Below are 25,629 nucleotides of genomic sequence, written 5' to 3'. Positions count from 1 at the left end.
CCGAAATGTACGCTGGCTGCCGTTTTTTCGGTTTCAGGCTAAAAGACACACTCCATTTTCAGTTACAAAAAAAACTTCGGAATAGGGTCTTTGTCCAAACCGGTATAATTTCCTCTAGATTATGTGGTAAAAATATTACAATTAACAATAGCGTATTTTGTTATGCTGAATTATGTTTCTTTGATGCGCCTGAAACCGAAACGTACGGTCGCTGCCCTTGTTTTCGGTTTCAGGCGTGAAAACACACTCTATTTTCAATTACAAAAAAAAACAAGATATTTTTTCGGAAAAAGATCTTTGTCCAAACCGACATAATAACTTTTAGATAATATGTTAAAAATATTACTTTTAACAAATTATTCTTTTAGGCGTATATTGGATTAAGTGAAACCGAGCCTCGTTTGAGGCGCCTTTGGTCGACTTAAGTTTTTCTTTTAAAGAACAGCTGAATTCTATTTTGTTTGCGCATAAAATCAACACATGCGATGGGCTGTCGTTATTATCAGTTTTCGGTGCCAAAAAATACTCATTTTCAATGACAAAAAAAAAAATATCGGAAAAAGCTCTTTGTTCAAACCGGTATAATTCCCTTTAGAGTATGTGTTTAAAAAATGTTACGATCAACAATTTATTCTTTCATACTATAATGGATCAAGCGAAACCGAGACTCGTTTGAAGCGCCTTTAGTCGACTTGAGTTGTTTTTGTAGAGAATAGTTAAATTTTATTTGTTTGTTGCGCCTGAAACCGACACGTGCGCTGGCTGCCGTTATTTTCGGTTTCAGGCGTAACAACACACTCCATGTTAAATTACATTAAAAAAACAAGACATTTTTTCGGAAAAAGCTTCTTGTCCAAACCGGTATAATTCCCTTTAGATTATGTGGTAAAAATATTACTTTCAATAATTCATCCTTTTATACGAATAGTGGATCAAGTGAAACCGAGAGTCGTTTGAGGCGACTTTAGTCGACTTAAGTGGTTCTTGTAGAGAGTATCTGAATAATTTTTTTTTGCGCCTGAAACCGACACGTATGCTGGGCTGCCGGTATTGCCGAGTTCAGGCGCAAAACTTATTTTTAGAAGATAATTTATATCAGATTTGAACTTAAAACACAAAAAAAAAATTCATTGGGATTCTGCTGCCAACTCTCGTCATAGAATTTCAAGGAACTTTTTAATTATTTTTTAATTTCATACTAAAAATAAAACATAAATTTCAACTTCTGAAGCGTACCATTTTTTAAACAAATACTTTGACTTATTTGAAACTACCTAGAAAATATAAACAATCTATCAAAAAAATATGTTTGAAAGCAACCGAAATATTAAAAAAGTGATTAAATTTGTCATAAAAAAATAATTAACTCTTAACTTCATAAATAAATGTTAAAAAGAATTATCCATATCAGGTATTTAGGATTTAAGAAATCAAGTTTTTCTATGGAATGAGCAGCCAATTTTTTAGCAATGCCTTCCTGCTATGAATTCATAACATTTAATTATTGTTTAATCAAAGTTAATTAAAAAAATCATTATTTCGCTATTTTCCAATATTTTTAATTGTTATTAATACTTAAATTAAATTAGCCGTATACAGCATACAAAAAAAACCATTTTTAGTTTGCAAATCGTATTTAATGATAATTTGTTTATAAAATTGTAAATATCAATAAACATAGTTGATGATTATCGAAATATCAAACAAAAAGTTTTAAAATTTGTTGTAACCTTTGATTTCCTTAAAAGAACAAAGCTAAAATACTGAAAAATGGCCAAATAATTCACTGTTAATTATGTGAAAGACTGGAATTCTATTTATAAATATGATGAACATTGGTTTAAAATATGCTTTTTCATAATAAAAATTATTTATCAACATCAAAATGTTCTTTAAATTTAGAAGCTAGCTACATAAAGTTGATAGCATTAAAAAAAAAGAAACAATTTTATGCTTGAAAAATATTTTGAAAGTAAATTTGTTTATTAATATGGTTTAAACAATTAAAAATCTGTATTGAATAATTTATTAAGAAATTAAAAAAATTATGTGTTGAATTTAAATAATTTGAGAACAACACTTCCTTTATTTATAAATTGTTCAAATTAAGTATAATAAAGTGACGAATTGCTGTCAATCACCACGAAATCATTTTCATTCACTTATTTGTTCATAATAAGTGCAATCCATTTTTAATCATTTGTGTTAATACTCAAAATCTTTTTTGAATAATTTCTACATATTTTCTTGATATTTTTAAATTATTATAATTTTTTTTAAACGGCAGACTTCAAAATTCAAAATTAATTTGATTCATGTTTATTAATAGATAAAAAATTATTTAAAACTTTTTTAAAAACCAGTTTCACAAATTCCATTATTTACGTTGTTGAAAAGCATTACAAATTGCAATATTAATAAAAGTTTAACCAAATAAAACTCAAATCTTGTCACATTCCAATTAGTTTTCTTTTAACATTTTTTGTTATAGATTGTTTACCGAAAATGAAGCGTAACTAAGTGCAATGCTTATTGGATGATTTTTTTAGCAGTTTCACAGTCCATTTATTATAGCAATTTTCTGTTTATTTTTTAGAAAATAATTGATAAGATTTCTTATAATCAAGTTTCCTTATTATGAGATGAATTTTGTAGAAAAATGTAATTTATAATTTTGCTGATTCTGTTTTAAGTATATATGATTGAAAATTGGGACGATTGTAAAATACAAAAAATTAAACTTCGGAATAGTTGATAATATTACTGAATTATAACAATCCCGCATTTAAAAGATTAAAAGAAATAAATGGAAATTTCCAAAAAATAAAATTCCCGAATAGTATATAACATTATAAAATTCGAAAATTTCCAAATAATAAAATTTCCGAAATGAAGAATCACCCAACTATTTATGATATAATCGAATTGAAAAATTCACGGAAAATAAAATTCGTGGATAATAACTTTTCAGAGTAATAAGATTCTTGAATAATAAATTTCCGAACTGGCAAATTTCTGAATTATAAAATTCCTAAATTTAAAAAATTAATTTTTGTTTTCATTTATAAAATTAATCAGAATTATGTTGTTATTAATCTTTTTTATTCACAAAGGAATTCTTAATTAATATCAATTTGGGAATTTTTTTATTCGAAAATATTAAAATTGAAGAATCTTGTTATTCAGGAATTTTCCATTTCAGAAATTTTATTTTTCGGGATTTTTCAGTCGTCCGAATTAAAATTGTATTTTTTATTCATCAAATGAAATAAATTATTACAATTGAAGGTATGAATCAGTTAAAAAATAGTTTGTCCATGAACGAAATTTATTTTTTTGCAAGAAATTTTATTATTTGAAAGTTTCATTATTCGGGAACTTTACATTATCTGTAATTTGCAGTCGTCCTAGTTAAAATTTTACTTTTAATTTATAAAATTAATTAAATCATAACAATAAAATTATGTAAATGTTGCAAGATTTGTTCATTAATGAAAACCCCTAATTGTTTACATTTGGGAATCTTATTATTCGGAAATTTTTCATATCGGATAATTTTAATTTTCAAGATTTTTCAATCGTCTCAATTAAAATTTGATTTATATTTATGAAATTAATTAAATTCTTAGAACACAAATTATCTAACGATTAGAAATTTATTTTTATTCATGGAGAAAATTTAATTGTTTATATTCGGAAATTTCCTTATTCCGAAATTTTCCAATTCGAGAATTATATTATTCGGAAATTTTATTCCTCGGAAATTTAACATTGAGGGAAATTTTATTTTTTGGGATTTTTAAGTCGCCCCAAATAAAATTTTATTTTTATTCATAAAAATAATTAAATTATTACGATTAAAATTATGTCATAATTTAAATTTTATTTATTCATGTAAAAAATTTAATTTTTCATCCTCGAGAATTTTATTATTTAGTCATTCTAAAATTCTGGAATTTTATTACTTAGTAATTTTCTATTTCGGGCATTTTTAATTTTTGGGAATTTTATTTTTCGGGATTTTTCAGACGTAACAATTCAAAATTTATTTTTTATTCAGAAAATCAATTAAATTATTACAATAAAAATGATCTAACGATTAAAATTATATTAGTGAATAAAAAAATTATTGTTTATATTCACAAATTTCATTATTTTGTAATTTTATAATTTGGGAAATTTATTATTCGAGAGTTTTTTAATTCCAATTGAAATTTTATATTTCATTTATAAAATTTAATTAATTATTGCGATCAAAATAATGTTACAATTATAATTTTGTAATTTATACAAAATTTAATTGGTTATATTCAGGAATTTTATAATTCTAGAATTTTCTATATCGGATATTTTATTCCTCGGCAATTTTCTGTCGTGAATGTTATTATTAGAAAGTTTTCGAAGATGATGATATCATAAACTGGCGGTAATTTTATTACTGGGGAATTTTTTAATTCCGGAATTTTATTATTCGAAAATTTTACATTTTCGGGAATTTATTTTTTGGGATTTTTCAGTCATGGTACTTAAAATTTAATTTTTCATTTGATAAATTAATTAAAATATTACAATGAAAATTATTCAGCAATTAAAATTTTATTTTTATTAATCAAGAAAATTGAATTGCTTATACTCGGGAATTTTCCGGTTTCGGAATTTTATTATTTAGTAATTTTATAATTCGGGAATTTTATTATTCTGGAATTTTCCAATTCGAGGAATCTTATTATTTTCGAAAATCTTATTATTTGGGAGTTTTCTAATTCATTAATATTATGAACTGTCGGGAATTTTATTTTTCTGGATTTTTTAGTCGTCCCAATTAAAATTTTATTTTTCATTCATATAATTAATTAAATTATTACAATAAAAATTATGTAACAATAAACATTTTAATTATCTAGGAAAAAATTTAATTGTTTATTTTTCGGAATTTTATTATTTAATAATTTTATAATTCAGGAAATTTTTCAAGTAAGGAATTTTATTATTCTGGCATCGTCTGTAACAATTAAAGATTAGTTTGTACATGAACAAAATTGATTTATGTATATTGGGGAATTTTATTATTTGGAAGTTTAATTATTCGCCAACTTTACATTGTCGATAATTCTCAATCGTCTCCATTAAAATTTAACTTTTCATTTATAAAATTAATTAAATTATTAAAATAAAAATTATGTAGCTATTAAAATTTTGGATTATTAATGAAAAAAGTCTATTTTTGTATATATTTGGATATTTTTCGGTTCAGAAATTTTATTAGTTAGTAATTATATAATTTGGAAATTTTATTATCCTGAAATTTTAATAACTTAAGAAGAACACTTTGTTTATTCATAAATTATTCAAATTAAGTATTAATCAAGTGACGAATCGCTTTCAATCACCGTGAAATCATTTTCATTCACTGATTTGTTTATAATAAGTGCAATCCATTTTTAACCATTTGTGTAAATACTAAAAATCTTTTCTGAATAATTTCTAGGTATTTTCTTGATACTTTTTAATTATTATAATTTTTGTTCAAACGGTACTCTTCAAAATTCAATTTAAATTCAATTTTTATTAATTAAATTAATTAAATCAACACAAGAAAAATGATTAAATAATTTAAATTTTATTAATTCATGTAAAAAATTCAATTTGTTATATTCTGGAATTTCATTATTTAGTAATCTTTTAATTCGGGAATAATATTATTCAAGGATTTTACAATTCCAATACAAGTTTGATGTGTGATTTATCAAATAAAATTAATGATTGAAATCGAAATTATGTTGCAATTATATATTTTTTTTAATAATAAAGAATTTAATTGTTTATATTCGGGAATTTTATTATTTAGCAATTTTCAAATCCAGGAATTTTTAATTTACGGAAATTTTATTTGCCGGGATTTTTCAGTCCTATTATGAAATTTTCCAATTCTGGAATTTCGTTATTTAGTAATTCTATAACTTGGAAATTACATTATTCAAGGATTTTCCAATTCCAATACAAATTTGATAAGTGACTTATACAATTCAATTAATTATTTAAATCAAAGTTATGTTACAATTAATTTTTTATATACAAACAAAAATTTATGTTCGGGAATAATATAATTATATATGAATATAAGAATATAATTATTTATGCAAAAAATTAATTAAGTCATTACAATAACAATTATGTAACAATTAAAATTTTAATTATCTATGAAAATAATTAACTTCTTTATATTCGGGAATTTTATTATTTAAAAATTTTCCAATTCCAATAAAAATTGTACGTTTTATTTATCAAATTAAAACTGCAAATTTTCAAATTCAGTATTATAATAAACGGATGAAAATTCTTCAAGTCGATAATAGTTATATAATTTTTTAATTTCCCGATTTTTTAATTGAAATGTCTAAAAAATCTTAGGATTTGTTAGTTGTCTCTAAATATTAATTATAGCTATTATAATTTTATCACCGATTTTTTAATATCTATTGTTTAATTATAACCAATTAGATTCCATTTAATATACATAATAACCCAACTCCAAGCACCTGCAGCGACACGTTCATAATAATTTATTACTGAATAGCATATTTGGCTCCCCTTTCTGGTTTCCCCAATTCAGTGTACCCTAAATATTAAATTTTAATACTAGTGAAGGGGATGGAAAATAATTTAGAAGCTTGATTGGTTCGTCCCTCCAAAACACGAGATATTAACCAAACAAGGCTTTATAGATTCAAGCCACTGACATGTATAGGTGAGAAAATTACTAAAGAGCACAGATGCTTTCATTTAAGGTTCACACAGTCTATAATAAATTTAAAACTTGCCTTGAATCAATTGCCTCTATAAAAATCTTTCTCTACTATGTAATAATGTAGTAAAAAAAATCAAGTTCTATTGGGTCAAAAACTACCCGTGCGGAAATATAAACGTGGGGCTGATAAGGTACTGGCCAGTTTTCCCTACTTGTGGTTTGGGTCCTGTCGGGTAAACTGGCAATGGCCATACATGGCAGTTAACGCTTTTCCAGATAATTGTCTTACTTAGGGAAAACTTTTCGGGGCCTGTCCAGTTTTTCCATGGTATGCCCCACTTTTCAAAATTATAATAATGAGAATATACAACAACAGAGTATTCCATGAATTTCTGACTGGGGCAAGCCGCCACAAAACTCCACAAACAAATTTTTTATTTTATTCATATGTGGGAGTCATTTTATTATTTTCAATTCGGAACAACGACAGTTTATTTAAAATTAATGAAAGATAATAATTATATTTTAATATTTTATTTGTGTCCCATCGCGATATGATGAAGTTTTTTTAAACTAAAAAAAAACTAGCGTGGGCCTTGTTAGCGCAACTTTTCAAATGGTACATTTCAAAATAATGTACAGCTCATAAATATTGAACGTTTTGAACAAAGAAGGTTGAAAAAAAACTGGTGAGATTTCTAAAATAGTTGTCAATCCTGATTTTCAAAATAAGGTTTCAATTTTTTAATTAATAAAGAAATAAGTCAGAAATAATGGCCATTGTTTCTATTTGACGTTCCCGGTGCTCGTTAATAACATAAAAATTATTGCAATCGCCTAAGTTTCACAGATTAACATTAGTTTAAGATATTTCAATATTATTTAATCAACAAAAATTTTTTTTATAAATAAATTATTTGTTGAAAGAATGTTTTTTTTTTCGATTTTTCATGATTTTCATTTTTTTAATTTTTTAATTTTTAATTTTTTTTAAAGTTATCAGTTCTTAATTAAAAAGTCTGAGTTTAGAAAAAATCTCCCTTGCCTGATGCCCGAATAATGCATTTGTTCATTGAATTTTTTGTTCATAAAAATATAAAGTTTATCAACAAATGCATCATTTATGAATTTGTTTATTAATGCTTAAAAAATTGTAATTGTTGTTTAAAAAAATAATAATATCGATCCACAAATTATTAGTTTTTCCAAAATTCTCATCAAGTTCGAATTTTAAAAAAAGGACTTAAAAAGCATGTTTTCTGTGAAAAATGCCTGACTAATGCATTTGTTTATCAAATTTGTTTTAAAAAAATCATAGGGTCATCAATAAATTTTGAATGTTTCGAAGATTCTCATAAAATTCCGAATTAAAGAAATTACTTAAACAACTAAATTTTCTGAAAAAATGCCTGATTAATGCATTTGTCTATTAAGTTTGTTAAAAAAATCATAGGATTATTCAACAAATTATAAACTTTTCTAAAATTGTCATAAAGTTTTCTGAAATTTTTATAAAGTTGTGAATTAAAAAAAAATTACATCGAAAAAACCAAGTTTTCAGTTAAAAAATGCCAGATTAAATTTATTAAATTTTCCTGCTCATTAAATTTGTTTAAAAAAATCAGAAGATTATTCATCTAATTGCGAAATCTTCTTAAACTCTTATAAAGCTCCAAATTTAAAAAAAATGACATCAAAACCCAAGTTTTCTGTGAAAAATTCCTAATTAATTAATTTGTTTATTAAATATTCTTATTAAATTGATTAAATTTGCTGTTTATTAAATTTGTTTAACAGAAATCCGAAGATTATTCATCTAATTGCGAAATTTTCTTAAATTCTTACAAAGTTCCAAATTAAACAAAATGACATAAAAAAGTCAAGTTTTCTGTGAAAAAATGCCTGATTAATGAATTTGTTGAAAAAAATCAAAAGATTAATCAACAAATTATGAATTTTTCTAAAAATTTTATAAAGTTCCACATTAAAAAAAAATGACAAGAAAACCCAAGTTTTCGAACAAAAAAATGCCTGAATAATGAATTTGTTTATAATAATAACAATATTAATCTCAAGAAGAAATTTCTTCATCATTATATTGTTTTTGTCTGAATTTCTTGCAGTGCAACTCAAAAACATGGAAAGTGAAAACATGGATCGTAAAAAAACATTGTTTCAACAAATAATTTATTTATAAAAGAAATTGTTCATTATACTTTCAGAAAGAAAATTTTATCTTTGATTAGTTTGAGGACAAAAACAACCAAATTTTAATTTTTAATTTATTTTTGATGTTACGTTTTTGACGAGGGGAATGTGCTAATAATTTTAATGTGAATTTTTTTTGTTTATATGTTCTATGATTAATATTTTTGAAATATTGATTTTAAATGGTAAAAAAATCAATATTTTAAAATATTGATTAAAACCATGCAGACAAAAAAGTTAACATCAAAATTTCAAATTTGTTATTTTTGGGATTGGCGTTTAAACAATATCCAATGTGCACAAGAGTTTCTCAGAAATATAAAAACACAATAATTTTAATAGCTCTTCAATTAGTAACTTTAAATTCTTATTTAGATTTTTAATTAATATTATCATTAAAAAAATTCTCTATTAATTTATTATAAAAAATTTCCTTCTGAGAAAGCCTGAAAGGCAAGTGTTAGCATAAAAAAATACGGATGAATAATAAAGAAAAGAGAGCGAGGTAGTTTGGCTGTCTCTATTCTTGTCTTCTCTCTCTTCCTTCAATTGTAATAAAACTGTCTCTAATGAGCCGATTACAATGTTGTTTCAGAAACATATTTCTCTTATTTCAACTCCTTTTGTGCACACCTGCTCCGTTTAAAACTTTCTTCGGAATGTATGTAATTTAAAGGTTCTTTTATTTAAATTATTCAATTATCATTTAAAATTTATGATTATTTTTGTAAAATTAAACTAGAAAGTTTATTGTGAATCATTCAAATTTATATTCACTTAGATTTATATTCATTGTTAAATAGATAAGTGAAATAAATAATCGATTTATTTTATTTTTTTATAATATTATTAATTAATTATAAAATATTTATTTATTACAATTAATGCACTATGGAAACCAATTTTATTATTAATTTGTTTTTTATTTAAAAATGTTTATTTGTAATTTTTCAAAAATTCTTGATAAAATAAATTATACATTAAATAACATTTCTTCTTTCGAGTTTTTCCAAATTACCCAATCTGCATTGAGTAACTTTTGGTTGCAAATTAATTTTGTTTGGTTCAGGATTCAACAATTTGGTAGAAAATTGACCGATTCGGTTGGAAATTAACTTTTTTGTTAAAAATTCCTATTTTTTATTTGAATTTCACTATATGGTCAAAAATTAAAATACTGTTATGAAAATGTAACTTTTTTTGTAAAAAATTAACTTTTCATTAAAAACATCGTATTCCTCGTTTAAAAGTTCAACAGTTTTTTTGAAAATTAATGCATTCAGCTCCCAATTAAAAAGTCTGAGTTTAAAAAAAATCTCCCTTGCAAGATGTCCGAATAATGCATTTGTTCGTTGAATTTTTTGTTTATAAAAATATAAAGTTTATCAAGTAATTATGAATTTTGCTGATATCGAAAACAAAAATCCTTTTACAGGTAACCGAATAATACATTAGTTTGTTAAATTTAGTTTAAAAATCCTTAAAATTGTTTTTAAAAAATTATAAAATTGAACAAGAAATTAGAAATTTTTTCTAAAATTATCATAAAGTTCCTAATTAAAAAAGTTGTTAGAAAAAAAAACGCATCTCTGTTTCGACAAATTTATATTCATTTAGATTTATATTCATTGTTAAATAGATAAGTGAAATAAAGAATCGATTTATTTTATTTTTTTATAATATTATTAATTAATTATAAAATATTTATTTATTACAATTAGTACACAATGGAAACAAATTTATAATTTATTTGTTTTTATTTAAAAATTGTTTATCTGTAATTTTTCAAAAATTCTTGAGAAAATAAATAATACATTAAATAACATTCCTTCTTTCGAGTTTTTTCAAATTACCCAATTTGCATTGAGTAACTTTTGGTTGCAAATTAATCTTGTTTGGTTCAGGTTTCAACAATTTGGAAGGCAATGGAACGATTCGGTTGGAAATTAACTTTTTTGTTAAAAATTCCTATTTTTTAATTGAATTTTACTGTATGGTCAAAAATTAAAATATTTTTATGAAAATGTAACTTTTTTGTAAAAAATTAACTTTTTATTTAAAAAATCGTATTTCTCATTTAAAAATTCAACAGTTTTTTTGAAAATCAATGCATTTTGTTGAAAAATCGTGTTTTTTCGTTGAAAAGAATCTTGTGACTGTACAATTTGTTGTTATGTTTGAAAATTCTACTATTTGGTTAAAAATTCAACTACTGCCTTGCAAGTTGAACAATTTTGCTAAACATTCATTTTTTTAGGTTTACCGCCTTGATTCCAATTTAGTTGATTTAGGATTCATTATTTTAGTGGAAAAATAAATTTTTTGTTTGAAAATGTAACTTTTTTTTTTTTTAATTTATTTAAAATTTTTTTGTTTGGTTGAAATTTTATTTTTTTATTAAAAATTTTTTCCATTTCAGTTTTCGTTGAAAATTGATCTCTTGCGGTTTAATTTTCATGTATTATGTAAAAAGTGCCTCTCTTTTCATGCAAAAATAATCTTTTTAATTGAAAATTCATGCGTTTTTTAAAAGAAATTAAGCGATTCGGTTGAAAATTAACTTTTTAAATAAAAATTCCAATTTTTTATTTAAATTTAACTATTTAGTTTTTGACTTTACAAATGAGTTCTCCACAAAGTAATTTCAATTTTAAGCATGTAGTTAAATTTTTAACTTACAAAGATGAACTCACAGCAAAAAATGCAACACAAACAAATATTAAGTTCAACTGAAAAACAGTTGATTTCAACCAAAAAAAAAAAAAAAAGAATTTGCAACAAAGCAGTTGATTCCTTAACTAAACTACATTATTTTTCAAGCAGTTGAATTTTTAACTGAAAAAAGCTGATTTTTTAACCAACAAGATTAATTTTCTAACCAGTAAATAATCCAATTAAGCTTTCCTATTAAAAATGCAGCTGTTTCGTTAAAAATCTTATTTTTCAGTCAAAAATTTAATTATTTTGGTAAAAAACGCACATTTTTGTTTTGTAAATCCAACTACATTTTTTATTTCGTCTTTATGATTTAAAAACTTAACGTTTTAGAAAAGATTTTTTTCTTCATTAGGTGAGCAATATTTCTTGGTCGAATATTCAATTCTTCTGTTAAAAATTTGTACTTTTTAATTTAACGATTTTTCAATGAAAATTAAAAATATTAATTTCTTGTTGAGAATAAATTATTTTTTATTGAAAATTTATCAGTTCGGTTGTAAATTAAACTATTTTGTTGAAAATTCACTTTCTCTTGGTTGAAAATTATTTATTTTAACTAAAAATATTGTAATCAATTTCGACATTAATAAAGCTTTAATTTTGTTCAGTTATATTTTGCACATAAATGAGATTTCTGTCATTTTTTGTAAATTTGATTATTTAGTGGAAAATGCGATTATTTTCTTTTTAAGGCATATTTTTTGGGTGAGAAATTGAGCTTCTTGGTTGAAAATTTAACAATTCCATTTTTTAGAAAATGAACTTTCTAAGGTGAAAAATTATTTTCTGGGTTGAACTCTTTTGTTGTAATTTTTTTTTTTAAGATTTATAATTTTAGTAGAAAATTAATTTCGTTAATGAGTAGCAATTTGGTATCAAATTAAACTATCCGGTTGAAAATTAACTTCTTTGAAACTTTGTTTCTGTTTTTATAAAAATTTAACTTCTTTGTTATAAAATTAACTTTGACGTTAAAAAATAAAATTTTTAGGTTGATAATTCAATTGCTTTATGGATAATTTAACCACTGGGCATTATGATTCAACAATTTTGTTGCTTTTGTTGAAAATTTAACTATTTGGTTAACAATTCGTCTTTTTTAATTAAACTTTCAATTGCTTGGTTAAAGATTTCAGTTCAAAATTTACTTTTTGTGCACCATGGATGCCCAATTATTACTTAATTACTTTTTATTGGAAATATTTTTAATTGGTTTTTTACAATTTTTTGACAATTGACCCAAATAGTGTAATTTTCAACACAAAAGATTAATTTTCTATTGAAAAAAACAAATTTTTAACCAAATTATTTTTTTTCAGCCAAATAAATGAATTACTAACAAAATATAGAATAATTAAATTTTCCACAAAACAGATAATTTTTTAACAGAAAGACTACATTTCTAACGAAAAGGTAAATTTTTCACAAAAATGGAATAGTTCATTTGTTTTTTTTTTTTTACTAAAATTATAAATCTTCAACTAAAGAAAGTTTAACTTTTAAACAATATGCATTTTTAACTGAAAAGAGACAGTTTTCACCAATAAAAATATATACATTTTAAGTTAATAAAATAAATTTCAATGCAAAAAAAAGAAATTTTTGACTCATTAATTGAAATTAGATTATTTTTCAGCTAAAATAGATAAATTTTAAACTAAGAATGAAATAATTAAATTTTGAGTGAAAAAATTTCAATTTCAATACACCAAAAGTAAATTATCAGCGAAATAGTATAATTTTCAACCAAAAATATCAAATTTCTATGAAAAAGGTACACTTTCGACAAAAAGTGAAACAATTACATTTAGTTACAAAAATTTTTCTCGATAAAAAAACACTAATTTTCATCCAAAAATAGCAATTTTCAAACAGTCAGATGAATTTTCTATAAAAAAGACGAACTTTTATTTAAACAATTAATTTTGAACCAAATATTTGAATTTTTAAATGAATTTTCAACCAAAAAGAAGAATTAGTCGACAAGAAGCCAAAATATTCTCCTAGAAATTCGAATTTTCAATAAAATACAATAATTTTAAACTAAATATTTAAATCTTCAACTTAAGAAGATAAATTTTGAACCAAACATTTACGAGTTAAATTTTCATTTAAATCAATCAATTTTCAACTATAAAACAAAATTTTCAACGATTTAAATAAATTTTAAACGAAGAAAACGTTTCTCTACTGAAATGACGAGACATAAAACAAAAAAAAATTATATTTTAACAAAGTAGTTTAACTTTAATTTTAATAATTATAAGAAACGCAAAAAAAAATTATTTACAAATTTTTTTTCATAATTCTAAAAATTTAAGACCAGACCTACTATTAATGAGATGAATATCACCTATTAAATTAATTAAATAAATTAAATAAATTACATTTTTTATGTAAAATTTATATTTTCGAAATAAAAATACAACTGTTTTAAAGAAAAATCGTCTTTTTAAATTGAAAATTCAACAGTTTGATTGAAACTTTTTTCTTTCTTGCCTGAAAAATCTTTTTTTATGAATATTTGAACTATTTTATTGAAAATTCTTATTTTTGGTTCTAAAATTTATCTTTTTAAATATGCGAATTTCATTAACAATTTTATTGAAAATTAGTTTAATTTCTTTTAACATTTAATTCAAATATATGTTGGTTGAAATATCAACTATTATATGTTTGGATCAGTATTTACTTTTTTTGTTAACCTAATACTTTCATTTTCTAATAAATTGTTAAATTTTAAAATAAAAAAGTCTAATTTTTTACCAAAAAGATTAATTCTAACCAAAAAATATAATCGGTGATATTTCAACCAAAAAATGTTTTAATTATAAATGAAAAACAATTAAATTAATTGAAAAAATTAAAGAATTAACCTTCTTAGAAATCTTGTAAGACTTCTTGAAAGTCCATAAGCTTCTCCGACTTTTTTTAAATCCCTTTAAATTCTTTGCAATCATTTCAAATCTTTTGAAGTATCTCGAAATTGATTAAAATTGATTTTAATCACTTAAATTCTTAAATTCCTTTAAATCTCTTGACAATCCCTGAAAAATTAAAATTTTTGCAAATTTTCTTAAATTGCTTTAATTCTCTTGACAATTAATTAAAATCTTTTTAAATAACTTTTCAAAAACTCGCTTGAAATTCTTTATGACCACTAAAACTGTCTTAAAGTCTTACAAAATAACTTTTAAATCCTTGAACCTTTTTGAATTATTTTTGAATTATTTTTAAATCCTTTAAAAAGCAACTTCAAGATTCCGCCAAGTCCCTAGTACTCGTAATTTCTTGAAATCACTTGAATTCTTAGAATAACTGCCGTAAAATATTATAAAATCTCTTGTAAATCATGAAATCTTTTTGAACTATTTTTGGATTATTTTTAAACCCTTTAAAAAGAAACTTTAATATTCCGCGAAGTCTCTAGTAATTCCTTAAAATCACTTAATTTCTTAGAATTCCTTAAAGTCCTCCGAATTTCTTTGCAACCCCTTCAACTTCTTTAAAATCATTTAAAAAATTTCCAAATTGACTAAAATTATTTAAAATCTTTGGAAATCCTTAAATTTTTTTAGACTACTTAAAGTGTCTTGAAAATCTTTAAATCATTGAATTTTTTTTTAATTCCTTGAAGTCTCTTAAAGTTTATATTAAACTTTAAAATCCCTACAATCACTAAAACTGTCTTAAAGTCTTTAAAAATGTCTTGTTAATCTTGAAATGTTTTTGAATTATTTTTTAATTCTTTAAAAGAAAATCTTAAAATCTCGTCAAGTGCCTACAGTAATTCCTTAAAATCACTTTAATTTCCAGAAAATCTTTAAGTTTTTTTTTGCAAATCCTTTATCTCCTCCGAATTTTTTTGAAATTCCTCTAACCTTTTAAAAATCATTTCAAATTTTCGAAGTTGAGAACATTTAATTAAAATCATTTGAATTTCCTTCAATTCCTTACAATAGTAAGAAAATGACTATAATTAAAATCTCTTCAAATTCATTACAATCAGTTTAAATAACTTTTTAAGAACTCGCTTGACATTCTTTGAAATCACCTCACAGCCTTAAAAAATGTTTCATCTCTTGCAAATCCTAAAACCATTTTGGATTCTTTAAAAAATCTTTGAAATTCCTTCAAAATTGTTCAATTTTTCTGCATTTTTTGAAAATCCTCTCCAATTTTTTGAAATCGTTAAAAATCTCTTGAAAAATCCTAAGATCACTTAAAGTCTTTTAAGATCCTTTAAAATCTCTTTGATATCACTTCCCAGTGGGCACAAAATTTGGCGACGTATTTACGACATCGTTACGACATATTTGCGACAACTTTACGACAACTTTACGACAACTTTACGACATCCTATGTCGATATCGTTTGGCTGTCTTTACGATGTCGTAAAACATCGTCAGATCATGCGACTTATTCACGATATCGTGAAGACACCTTAACGACTTGGACATAGGATGTCGCAAAGTTATCGTAAAGATCTCGTAACGATGTCGTAAAGACGTCGCTAAACTTTGTGCCCACTGGGTTTATTTGATATGAAATTACCTAAAGTCACTTATTATCGAAAAGTATTATCCCACTGGGCACAAAGTTTGGCGACGTCTTTACGACATCGTTACGACAACTTTACGACAACTTTACGACATCCTATGTCCATGTCGTTAAGGTGTCTTTACAACGTCGTCAATAAGTCGTATGATCTGACGATGTCTTTACGATATCGCAAAGCCACAGAAACGACATGGAAATAGGATGTCGTAAAGTTGTTGTAAATATGTCGTAACGATGTCGTAAAGTCGTCGCCAAATGTTGTGCCCACTGAAATGACACAAGTCGCCAGAAATTGATGTTATAACCTTATTTGCGGCAAATTTTAATTTTTCGTGATGGATTGCATAATCACACACAGTTTCGGACTGGGTACTCAGGGGCGTGGCCGGGGATCCAATACTGGGGGCGACTCCTAAAAAAAAGTCTTCGGAAAAAAGAAAAAACTGTTTCTAGGGAATATAACGTAAACATATTAGATGTGTTTAGTACTCGACCTCCCCCCCTCCCGCCCCCCCAAGACTCTCATAACAACCTTTTCAATTTAAGAAAAAAAATCGAAAATGCAAATTTTGATCAAACAAAAGAAATAATTAAAAATAAAATATTCTGTTTCGCAGTCTAACTATGCAAGGTAAAAACAAAGATTAATTAAAAAAAATATTGCAAAATAAATACAAATTGGTTAATCACGTTTTAATAGGATGCGTAGTTTATGTTTTCTTCCTAAAAAACAACACAAAAAGTTTTAAAAAAATTGAATTTTCAGGGCAAAAGACACAAACTATGAAAATAATAAATGGATGAAATTTATTCACCCACAAAAGAGCTTCAAATTCCTTCTTAATCATTTTTTATGCAGGGCGTTGTTTTTATTTACAGCTTTGTTCTGGTCTTAAAAAAACATTGAAAATAAAAAATTAAATTTTTTTAATAACAAAATAGTATTAATATTAATTATAGGATTACACGTGTAAATCGTGGATATTATTGGATATTATTTGCACTCTTTCCATTGAAATTTAAAATATATTGATTTGTTTAAGCAATATATTTTTTTTGGGCGCCTTCGCATGGCTTAGGGGGCGCCAACCAAGGGGGCGCAGCGGGGAAACCCCGGCTGCGCCACCATGCCGGTTCGCCACTGATCACACATTTTCCAAATTGACAACAATAATGAAATAAACGGATTTTCTTTCTTTAAGCCAAAATTAATTAATTTCTGTCAAACTCCTATCTAAACAATGATTTGCAATCCACCAAGTGGTACAGCCTTACAGATTTTGATGTTACCGACCGAGCGTGGCGTAATATTAGAATACTCAATACATTGTATATTAAAATCGGCCCCATGCATCGGCCTTACTTTTCTGTTTTCTTACGATCCGGAGGGGAATTGTCGGTTAAATTAATCTAACAGATGGCGCCACAAAAAGTAGGTCTGTCTTTTCCATTGAATTGCATTGAGAAAAAACAAAAATAATTAAAAACTTGATGCTGTTTGCAAATAAAAAAAAAATGAATAAATAAGATTAACTATTACTTATTATTTAAAAAAAGAAAAAGTCATGAAAATATGTAGTTTAATATGAATAAAATTTAATTTTGAGATACATTTTGAAAGCAGTTCGAACTTTATATTTTTGTGATTTACTTTGCTCATATTATTGATTTTATTATTTGTTAAAGTTAAAAAGGAATTATTTTTTGTTAAAATTATTAATGTAGCTAATGAAAAAATTAATAGTATTAAAGACCTCAATGACAAAAAGTCCTTTAAAATCTTAACAATTTTAAGTTTTGAAGAAAATATTTTTTTAAAGTAATAGTAATTGTAATTAAAATGTTTGAGGAGGGAATAATTTGGTAACAAGTCAATGAAAAGACTAATGAATGAGAAAATCGGTTTAACATTATTTAATATAATTTATATATTTAAATTCACTTTTTTCGTTCAGCTGGACACTCCGAACGTTTGTCTTCTCTATTTGTTTATTAATAATTTTTCTACTCAATGTGTGGAAAAACTGAAATTTTTTACATAACAATTTTTTTAGGCTTAAATAACTGATCAGCAAAGCTTTATAATGTCTTAAATTAATATTTAGGGACTCATAAAATACAAATAATTTTTTTATCATTCCATTTATTTGTTGCAAACAAATTTGATATGCAAATTAAAAAATAGTCTTATTATTGATACCATTTTTTTGTTGCTAAAAGTGCTTTTCATTAATGTAGGAATGACATTTAATAACAAAAATAATTTAAAAGTTTATAATAACTATTGTTATAAACAATTCTTATGGCAAAATATTAGAATTTGAGATTTAAAAAATTATTATTTCCCTCAAGCGCCAGAAAGACTTCAGGTATTCCTAAAAACAATAAATATTTAATGATATTTGATAAATTATAACAATTTAAATTGTTGTAAAAACATTAGATGTACAAATTCAAAATTTTGCTCCTTTCGCATAGAATTTTTTTTTTACACTGGAATTGTTTTAAGCTGTTGGACGAATAACTGCTAATCACAAAAATATTTGAGAAGTTAACAGTAACCATTGTTATAAATAATTCTCATGAAAAAATATTTAAATGTAAGATTTTATCAAAATTTTTATTTTCTTTAATCGCTACAACGGCTACGGATATTCCTTTAAAAAACTATCTTTGATCATATTTAGTGGAATATAACAACTTACACGTTTATAAACAATTTACATAAAAAATTTCCCAATGTTGGCAGTTTCACATTGAAAAAGTCGGGTTTTTAATCGCAATAGTTTGGAAATGAATCATAAAACTGCATTCTAAGATTCACTCAATACAAAATCTTTTAAACATTTAAAATTTGTTTATCAAATTTGTTTACAAAAATTTAAATTGTTGTATTTTATCAAATACTATTAAATATTTATTATTTTAAGGAATACCTGAAGTCGTTCTGGCCATTGAAGGAAATTATAATTTGAAAAATCTAAAATTCTAATATTTTGACACAAAAATTGTTTATCACAGTGGCTATTATAAACTTTCAAATTATTTTGATTATTAAATTTCATTCCTACATTAATGGGAAGCACTTTTAGCAAAAAAAAAATTTTCACTGATAATAAGACTTTGTTCATACTTTGACAGGAAAAATTATCAATAAAAAAAGGAGACAAAATTTGGGAGAGTCAAGATCTATCTAATTTAATAATTTTTGATATAAAACAGAAAAATTCAAAATCGCAAGAAAATTGAAGGCTCTGGACATTTTTGAATGAAAAAATTGCATTTCCTCCAACTGTGCGTCATAAGTGAAGTACGTTTGTTTATAGATTTTAATAGCTTATAGTCTGTTTATTTTGGAAATAAGATTTGCAATAATATAATTAACTATTTGATTGAAAAGTTCCTTTAAATTAAAAATTTTAAATAAAATTACTAGGGGCTGAATGCAGCGAAAAAAAACTTTCAAGATTAAGCAACAAAAAAATTATTGAACTATATAAATGTATAAATTTATGTTTGGTTCAATTTAAATAAATATATACATTATATTAAATAATATTAAATCCATTTTCTCATTTATCATTCGTGTCATTGATTTTTTAAATTATTAGTAATAGTTACTCTTATTTTTTCATATATTCTTTTTTATTTATTTGCAAACGGCATCAAGTTTTAAATTATTTTTGCTTTTTCTTAATGTAATTCAATGAAAAAGACAGACCTACTTTTTGTGGCGCCATCTGTTGGCTTAGTTTGACCGACATTTCCCCTCCGGATCGCAAGAAAACTACTACTGCATACACATACATGGCCGAGGCAGGGGGCCGATTAAAATTAATAAATTCAAATCATAACGCATCATTTGTTTTTATCAGTTTCAGGCTGGAATTTTTCTTTTATTTCTATTATCCTGCGTATCCAGCCAACTCGATTTACCTTCTCAAAATGATGGATTTGACCAAGATAGATATAGTCAGGATAGATATAATCAAGATAATTTAAATCAGGATCGCAGGCAATTCCAAAATAATGATGATCGTAGAACATTCCAAACAAATGAAGATCCTCGACAATTTCAAACGAATGAGGATCGAAGAAAATTCCAAACCAATGAAGATCGCCGACAATTTCAAACGAATGAAGGCGACTACAGGAATATTTTAGCAAAATTAGACTTTTCGGGGGCTGAACGTTGCAGTGCGAATGTTGCCGCCCAATGGAATTATGAAACGAATGTCAACGATTATACACAGCAGCAGGCGGTAAGTTTTCTTATTTTATTATCTAAAAAAAGAAAAAAAAATTAAAATAAATTCCTTTAATTATTGAATTGAAATAAAATACTGTAATATCGAACGCTTCGACGATAACGCCAATCATCAGGCAAATTATACTTAATAAAGAATACATTATAACAAATTAGCAAATTAAAAAAATTACATGTCACACAAACAAGCATATGTAGAAATATTCTTTTTTACCTTGAAGACAATCTTTAAATTTAAATTTCGCGGGAATATGTGTCGCTACTGTCGCTTCAAATTGAAAAGGGCGGGAAATTTAAATAATGAAATAATTCAGAGTAATAGAAAACATAGTATTCGCCTTAAACACTTTTTAATTAGGTTTTCTAATCAAAAAGCTAAATGTTGTACCTAAGAAATGAATTTTCAACTAAAATTATGAACCTTCAACCAAAAATATTAAATTTAACCAAATGGTTGAATTTTTAAACTAAAAAATTAATTTTCTACCAAAAAATACTAATTTTCAACAAAGTGCAGGAATTTTGGTAGAGAAAAAATTTACAAAAATTATAAGATTTAAATTGTTAGTTAAAAGTTTCAGTTTTCAATAAAATAATAAATTCTTAACAAAATGATTCAATTTTGGACCCAAAAAATGAATTTTCTATAAAAAAAGATACATTTTCAATCAAATATATAAATTTATAATTAAAAAAGATAACCAAAAGTGAATTGAAAAAAAAGTTTTGAACCAAATGAATGAAGTTTGAATAAAGAATATAACATTTCAAATAATTATATAAAAAAAATATAAAATAATTTTCAGATAAAAAGAAACGAATTTGCAGCCCAAGGAATTCATTTCTAATCACAGTGATGAGTTTTCAACCAAATATATGAACTTTTGAGCAAATAGTGGGATTTTCAACCCAAAAGATAAACTTTCTATAAAAAATTAAAAAAATGTATTTTTAAATGAAAAAGTTTTTTTTAGCAAAAATGGAATAATTAAAGTGAATTTTCAACCAAAAATATAAATTTTCGAGAGAAAATAGAATATTGACGGCTTCAGTTAAAACGATTGATGTTCAACTAAATGAAACGAATTTTCAGCCAAAGAAATTCATTTTTAATCACAGTGAGACATTTTTAACCAAATATATAAATTTTTGATCAAATAGTGGAATTTTCCACCCAAAAATGAATTTTCTAAGAAAAAATTTGAAAGAAAAAAACGAATTTTTAACTTGATGTTAATCAAAGAAATGAATTATTTACGAAAAATAGGGTAGTTAAATTTTCTACAAAACACAACTTTTTTTACCGAAAAAGATTACATTTCTATTCGAGAAGGTAAATTTTCCACAAAAATGGAATACTTAAAGTGAATTTTCAACAAAAATTGTGAATCTTCAACTAAAGAAAATTTCATTTTTAACCAAAAACCTGAATTTTCAACTAAAAATATAAATTTTCAAAGAAAAAATGGAACATTGAAAGCTTTAGTTGAAGAAATTAATTTCCAACTAAAAAGAAATAAATTTTCAGCCAAAAATTAATTTTTAATCACAATGATGAGTTTTCAAACCAAAATGTGAATTTTTGACAAAATAATAAAGTTTCCAACTCAAAAGATGAATTTTATATAAAAAATAAATATAAATAAAACGAAATTTCAATATTTTTTTTTCAGTCAACGAAATGAATTCTTTATAAAAAATAAAATAGTTGAATTATTTACAAAACACATCATTTTTGAACCAAAAAGATTACATTTCTACAAAAAAAGATAAATATTAGACAAAAAAGTGAATAATGACAGTACTTTTTTAGTTAAAAAAATTAATTTTCAAATAAAAAGAGAGGAATTTTCATCCGAAGAGATTGACTTTTGACCAACTGGTGAAAGTTTCAACCTAAAAAATGAATTTTCTGTATAAAATAAATTTAAAAATCTAATTTTTAACTTAATTTTTTTTCAACTAAAGAAATCAATTCTTAACAAAAATAAAGAATGGTTAATTCTCTATAAAATACTAACAAATTCAAGGAACAAGATTAAACTTGTATTAAAAAAGGAAAATATTCCACAAAAAATGGAATAATTAAAGTGAATCTTTAACTAAATAAATTAAATTTTTTAACCAAATGCATGAATGTTGAACTAAAAATATATATTGTCCACCAAAAATAAAATACTTAAATTTTCAGTTAGTAAAATAAATTTTCAACCAAAAAAGGAACAAATTTTCAACCAAATATTAAAATTTGAAAGAAAATTTTCGAGCAAAAAGAAGAATAAGTAACCATGGAGTTTTAAATACACTTAAAAAAATTGAATGGTCAATAAAATATATGAGTTTTAAACCAAATATTTAAATTTTTAACTTAAAAAGTTAAATTTTTAACCAAACATGTTAATGTTTATTTTTAAAAAAATTAAAAATTGGAAAGTTGTGTTATAAATAAAAAAGATGATGAAAAAACTCAAAATTGATCAAAGTAGTGGAATTTTGATTATTTATTTAACTTTGATTTCTATAGTATAAAGATTTTTGCTAGAGAAAATAACACTTATAAAAGGAGAATTCTAAAATCCGTTGTTATAAATAAATACAAGAATTTTACTAAAAATTTAAAAACAGAAATAATTAATATAATTCATTGTTACCATAGTATAATAAATTGAAATTTTTTTCGAATTCCTAATGTCTTTAGTGAATTTTCACGAAAATGAAAGACATTTTTTTAGGTTCCTGGGAAAAATTTTAATAATTTTTTATTTCGAAAAATTAATTTTAAGAGATTATATAAAAAGATTTAATAAATTGTCAAAGAAGAATTTCAAAGATTTTAACAAAATTTTTTACTTTTTGCAGAATAAATTTAAAATTCAGAAAAGTTCTAAAAAATGTGAGAGATTAGAAGATTTAGAAGGTCTGACAAGATTTAAAAAAACCAGAATTTTCCTTATATTCGTGTGAATGTTTTGAAAAAATTTTCATTGTGAAAAATGAACTTTAACAGAAAATAAAAAAAAGGTCTTTAAACATATCAAAGATTACAAAATAATAAAAAAGCGAGCAACTTCAAGAAATATTTAGTAACATTGAAAGGATTCAAAATGAATGTTCAACTTTAAAAAATTTTTAGAAATGTATATTTCTAAAGATTTAAAAACTAAACCTTAGGGGCCTTAAAATAATTTCGAAATTTGTCAAGATAATAAACAAATATTCTTAAAATTTCAGGAAAAATTAAGAAGATTATAAAGAAACTTTTGTAAATTTAGAATATTTGAAATCCTGTGAAAAATTCGAGTCAGTTGAAAATATTTTCAGGAATTCAAGACGTTTTAAATAGATTAGAAATACTTGAAAACTGGGAAATTTTTTTGAAATTTTACCAAATATTTCTTGATTCCTTAAAAACTTCTAAAAGTCTTAAGCATTTTTTAAAAAGGACTCGAATTTTTCATAATAATTAGTAAAGTCCTATAAAATAAAAAATTTCTTTAAAATTTTCTAGATTTTATTGACACATTTGAAATTTTCAAAATTCTTTTTTATTCAAATTTTCTCAAACATCGTTTGAAAATTACATTTATACAAATTGAAAAACAAACTGGTAATATTTATATACTTGCTCTAAATTTTCAAAATCTAATTTCAACCTGTATTGATCATAACGCTTCGGAAAATAATTTTCGATGTGTTTGTATGTTGTGAAAGATGAAATATATTCTTTACTAGTCTTTTTTTAAGAGTCACTATACAAATGTTAAAATATGGTAGCTTCGTTGAAATAACGAAAAATGAATAACAAATTTACAAATTAGCGAACTACAATTTCCGAAAATATAAATTAACGAATTCTAAAGTGACCTCATTATAAAATTGCCAAATTATAAAATAAATGCATCGTTAAATTTCCATAAATATTTCTATTCCTGAAATTTAAATTTGCCCAAATTAAAAATTGCCGATAATAATTAAACAATTAAATTGTTTGCCTGATTTATAATTTCATAAATAGTTCATATGTTAATATTCTATTAACTATGTTCATCAGTTCTAAATTTCGAGAATTCAAATATTTTTGTGGGTATTTAAAAATTCATTTACTTTATAATTCTGTCTGGAAGTCCGTAAATTTTAATTTTGAAAACTTTGAAATTCAGGATTTTGTCTTTTGTTAATTAAAAACCTTGTTGTTAATAAAATGTTTTGTTAATTATAGTGAAGCCTCTTTCTGCTTCGGGGCCATTGTGTCATAGATTCGTATTTTATTCATTGATTTTTTTAATCAAAATATAACGAATTTTTCAATGTCAAGTTTCAATCTGTTTCAAAGAGATGATTTCAGAAGAGTTACAAAATCATGTACAAACATCCTCTGAAATCCGATTTTTTTATATTTTAGCGAAACCTTTTCCTTTTTCGGGACTATTGTGTCACAGAAAGATTTTTTTTATAAAAATAAAATATGTTTTGCAATTTCAAAATTCAATTTGTTTCAAAGAGATAATTTTAGAAGTGTTACAAAATGATGTTGAAAGTTCCTTTGTAATCCGATTTTGGATTAATTTTAGTGAAAGCTTTTACTTTTTCGGGACTATTCTGTCATAGATTCGTATTTATTTTTATTAGAAAAAAACGAGTTTTGCAATAACAAAATTTAATTCATAGAGAAGCGATAATTTCTGAAGAGTTACAAAATAGTGTAGATACTGCCTCTGAAATCCGATTTTAGATTCATTTTAGTGAAAACCTTTCCTTCTTCGGGACCATCGTGTCGTAGATTCGTATTTTTTTTAATCGAAATAAAACGAGTTTTCCAATGTTACGTTTCAATTTATTTCGAATAAATGATTTCAGATTAGTTACAAATTGATGTAGAAACTTCCTCTGAAATCCGATTTTTGATTCGTTTTAGTGAAATATTTTCCATCTTCGGGACCATTGTGTCACAGACTCCTATATTTTTGTTTTGTTAATCAAAATAAAATTAGCTTTGCAATTTTAAGTTTCAATTAGTTTCAAAGAGCTGATTTCAGAAGAGTTACAAAATGATGTAGAAACTTCCTCTATAATCTGATTTTTGATTGATTTTAGTGAAACCTTACCTTTTTCGGGACTATTGTGTCAC

The 25,629-nt window shown here is 24.1% G+C and overlaps 1 protein-coding gene across 1 annotated transcript in view; it reads left to right on the top strand.

Annotated features, from left to right (window-relative positions):
• The window catches only part of LOC117172038 (angiotensin-converting enzyme), a 242,259-nt gene that overhangs the window by 11,786 nt on the left and 204,844 nt on the right, over positions 1 to 25,629 (top strand). Inside the window, exon 2 of the mRNA XM_033359768.1 lies at positions 20,110 to 20,496. Within this exon, the coding sequence (XP_033215659.1) occupies positions 20,110 to 20,496 (387 nt within the window). The remainder of the gene's footprint in view (positions 1 to 20,109; positions 20,497 to 25,629) is intronic.

This window comes from Belonocnema kinseyi, chromosome 4 (assembly GCF_010883055.1).
Source record: "Belonocnema kinseyi isolate 2016_QV_RU_SX_M_011 chromosome 4, B_treatae_v1, whole genome shotgun sequence".
In the NCBI taxonomy this organism is placed as follows: domain Eukaryota; kingdom Metazoa; phylum Arthropoda; class Insecta; order Hymenoptera; family Cynipidae; genus Belonocnema; species Belonocnema kinseyi.
This window is presented reverse-complemented; position numbering and strand designations above follow the sequence as displayed.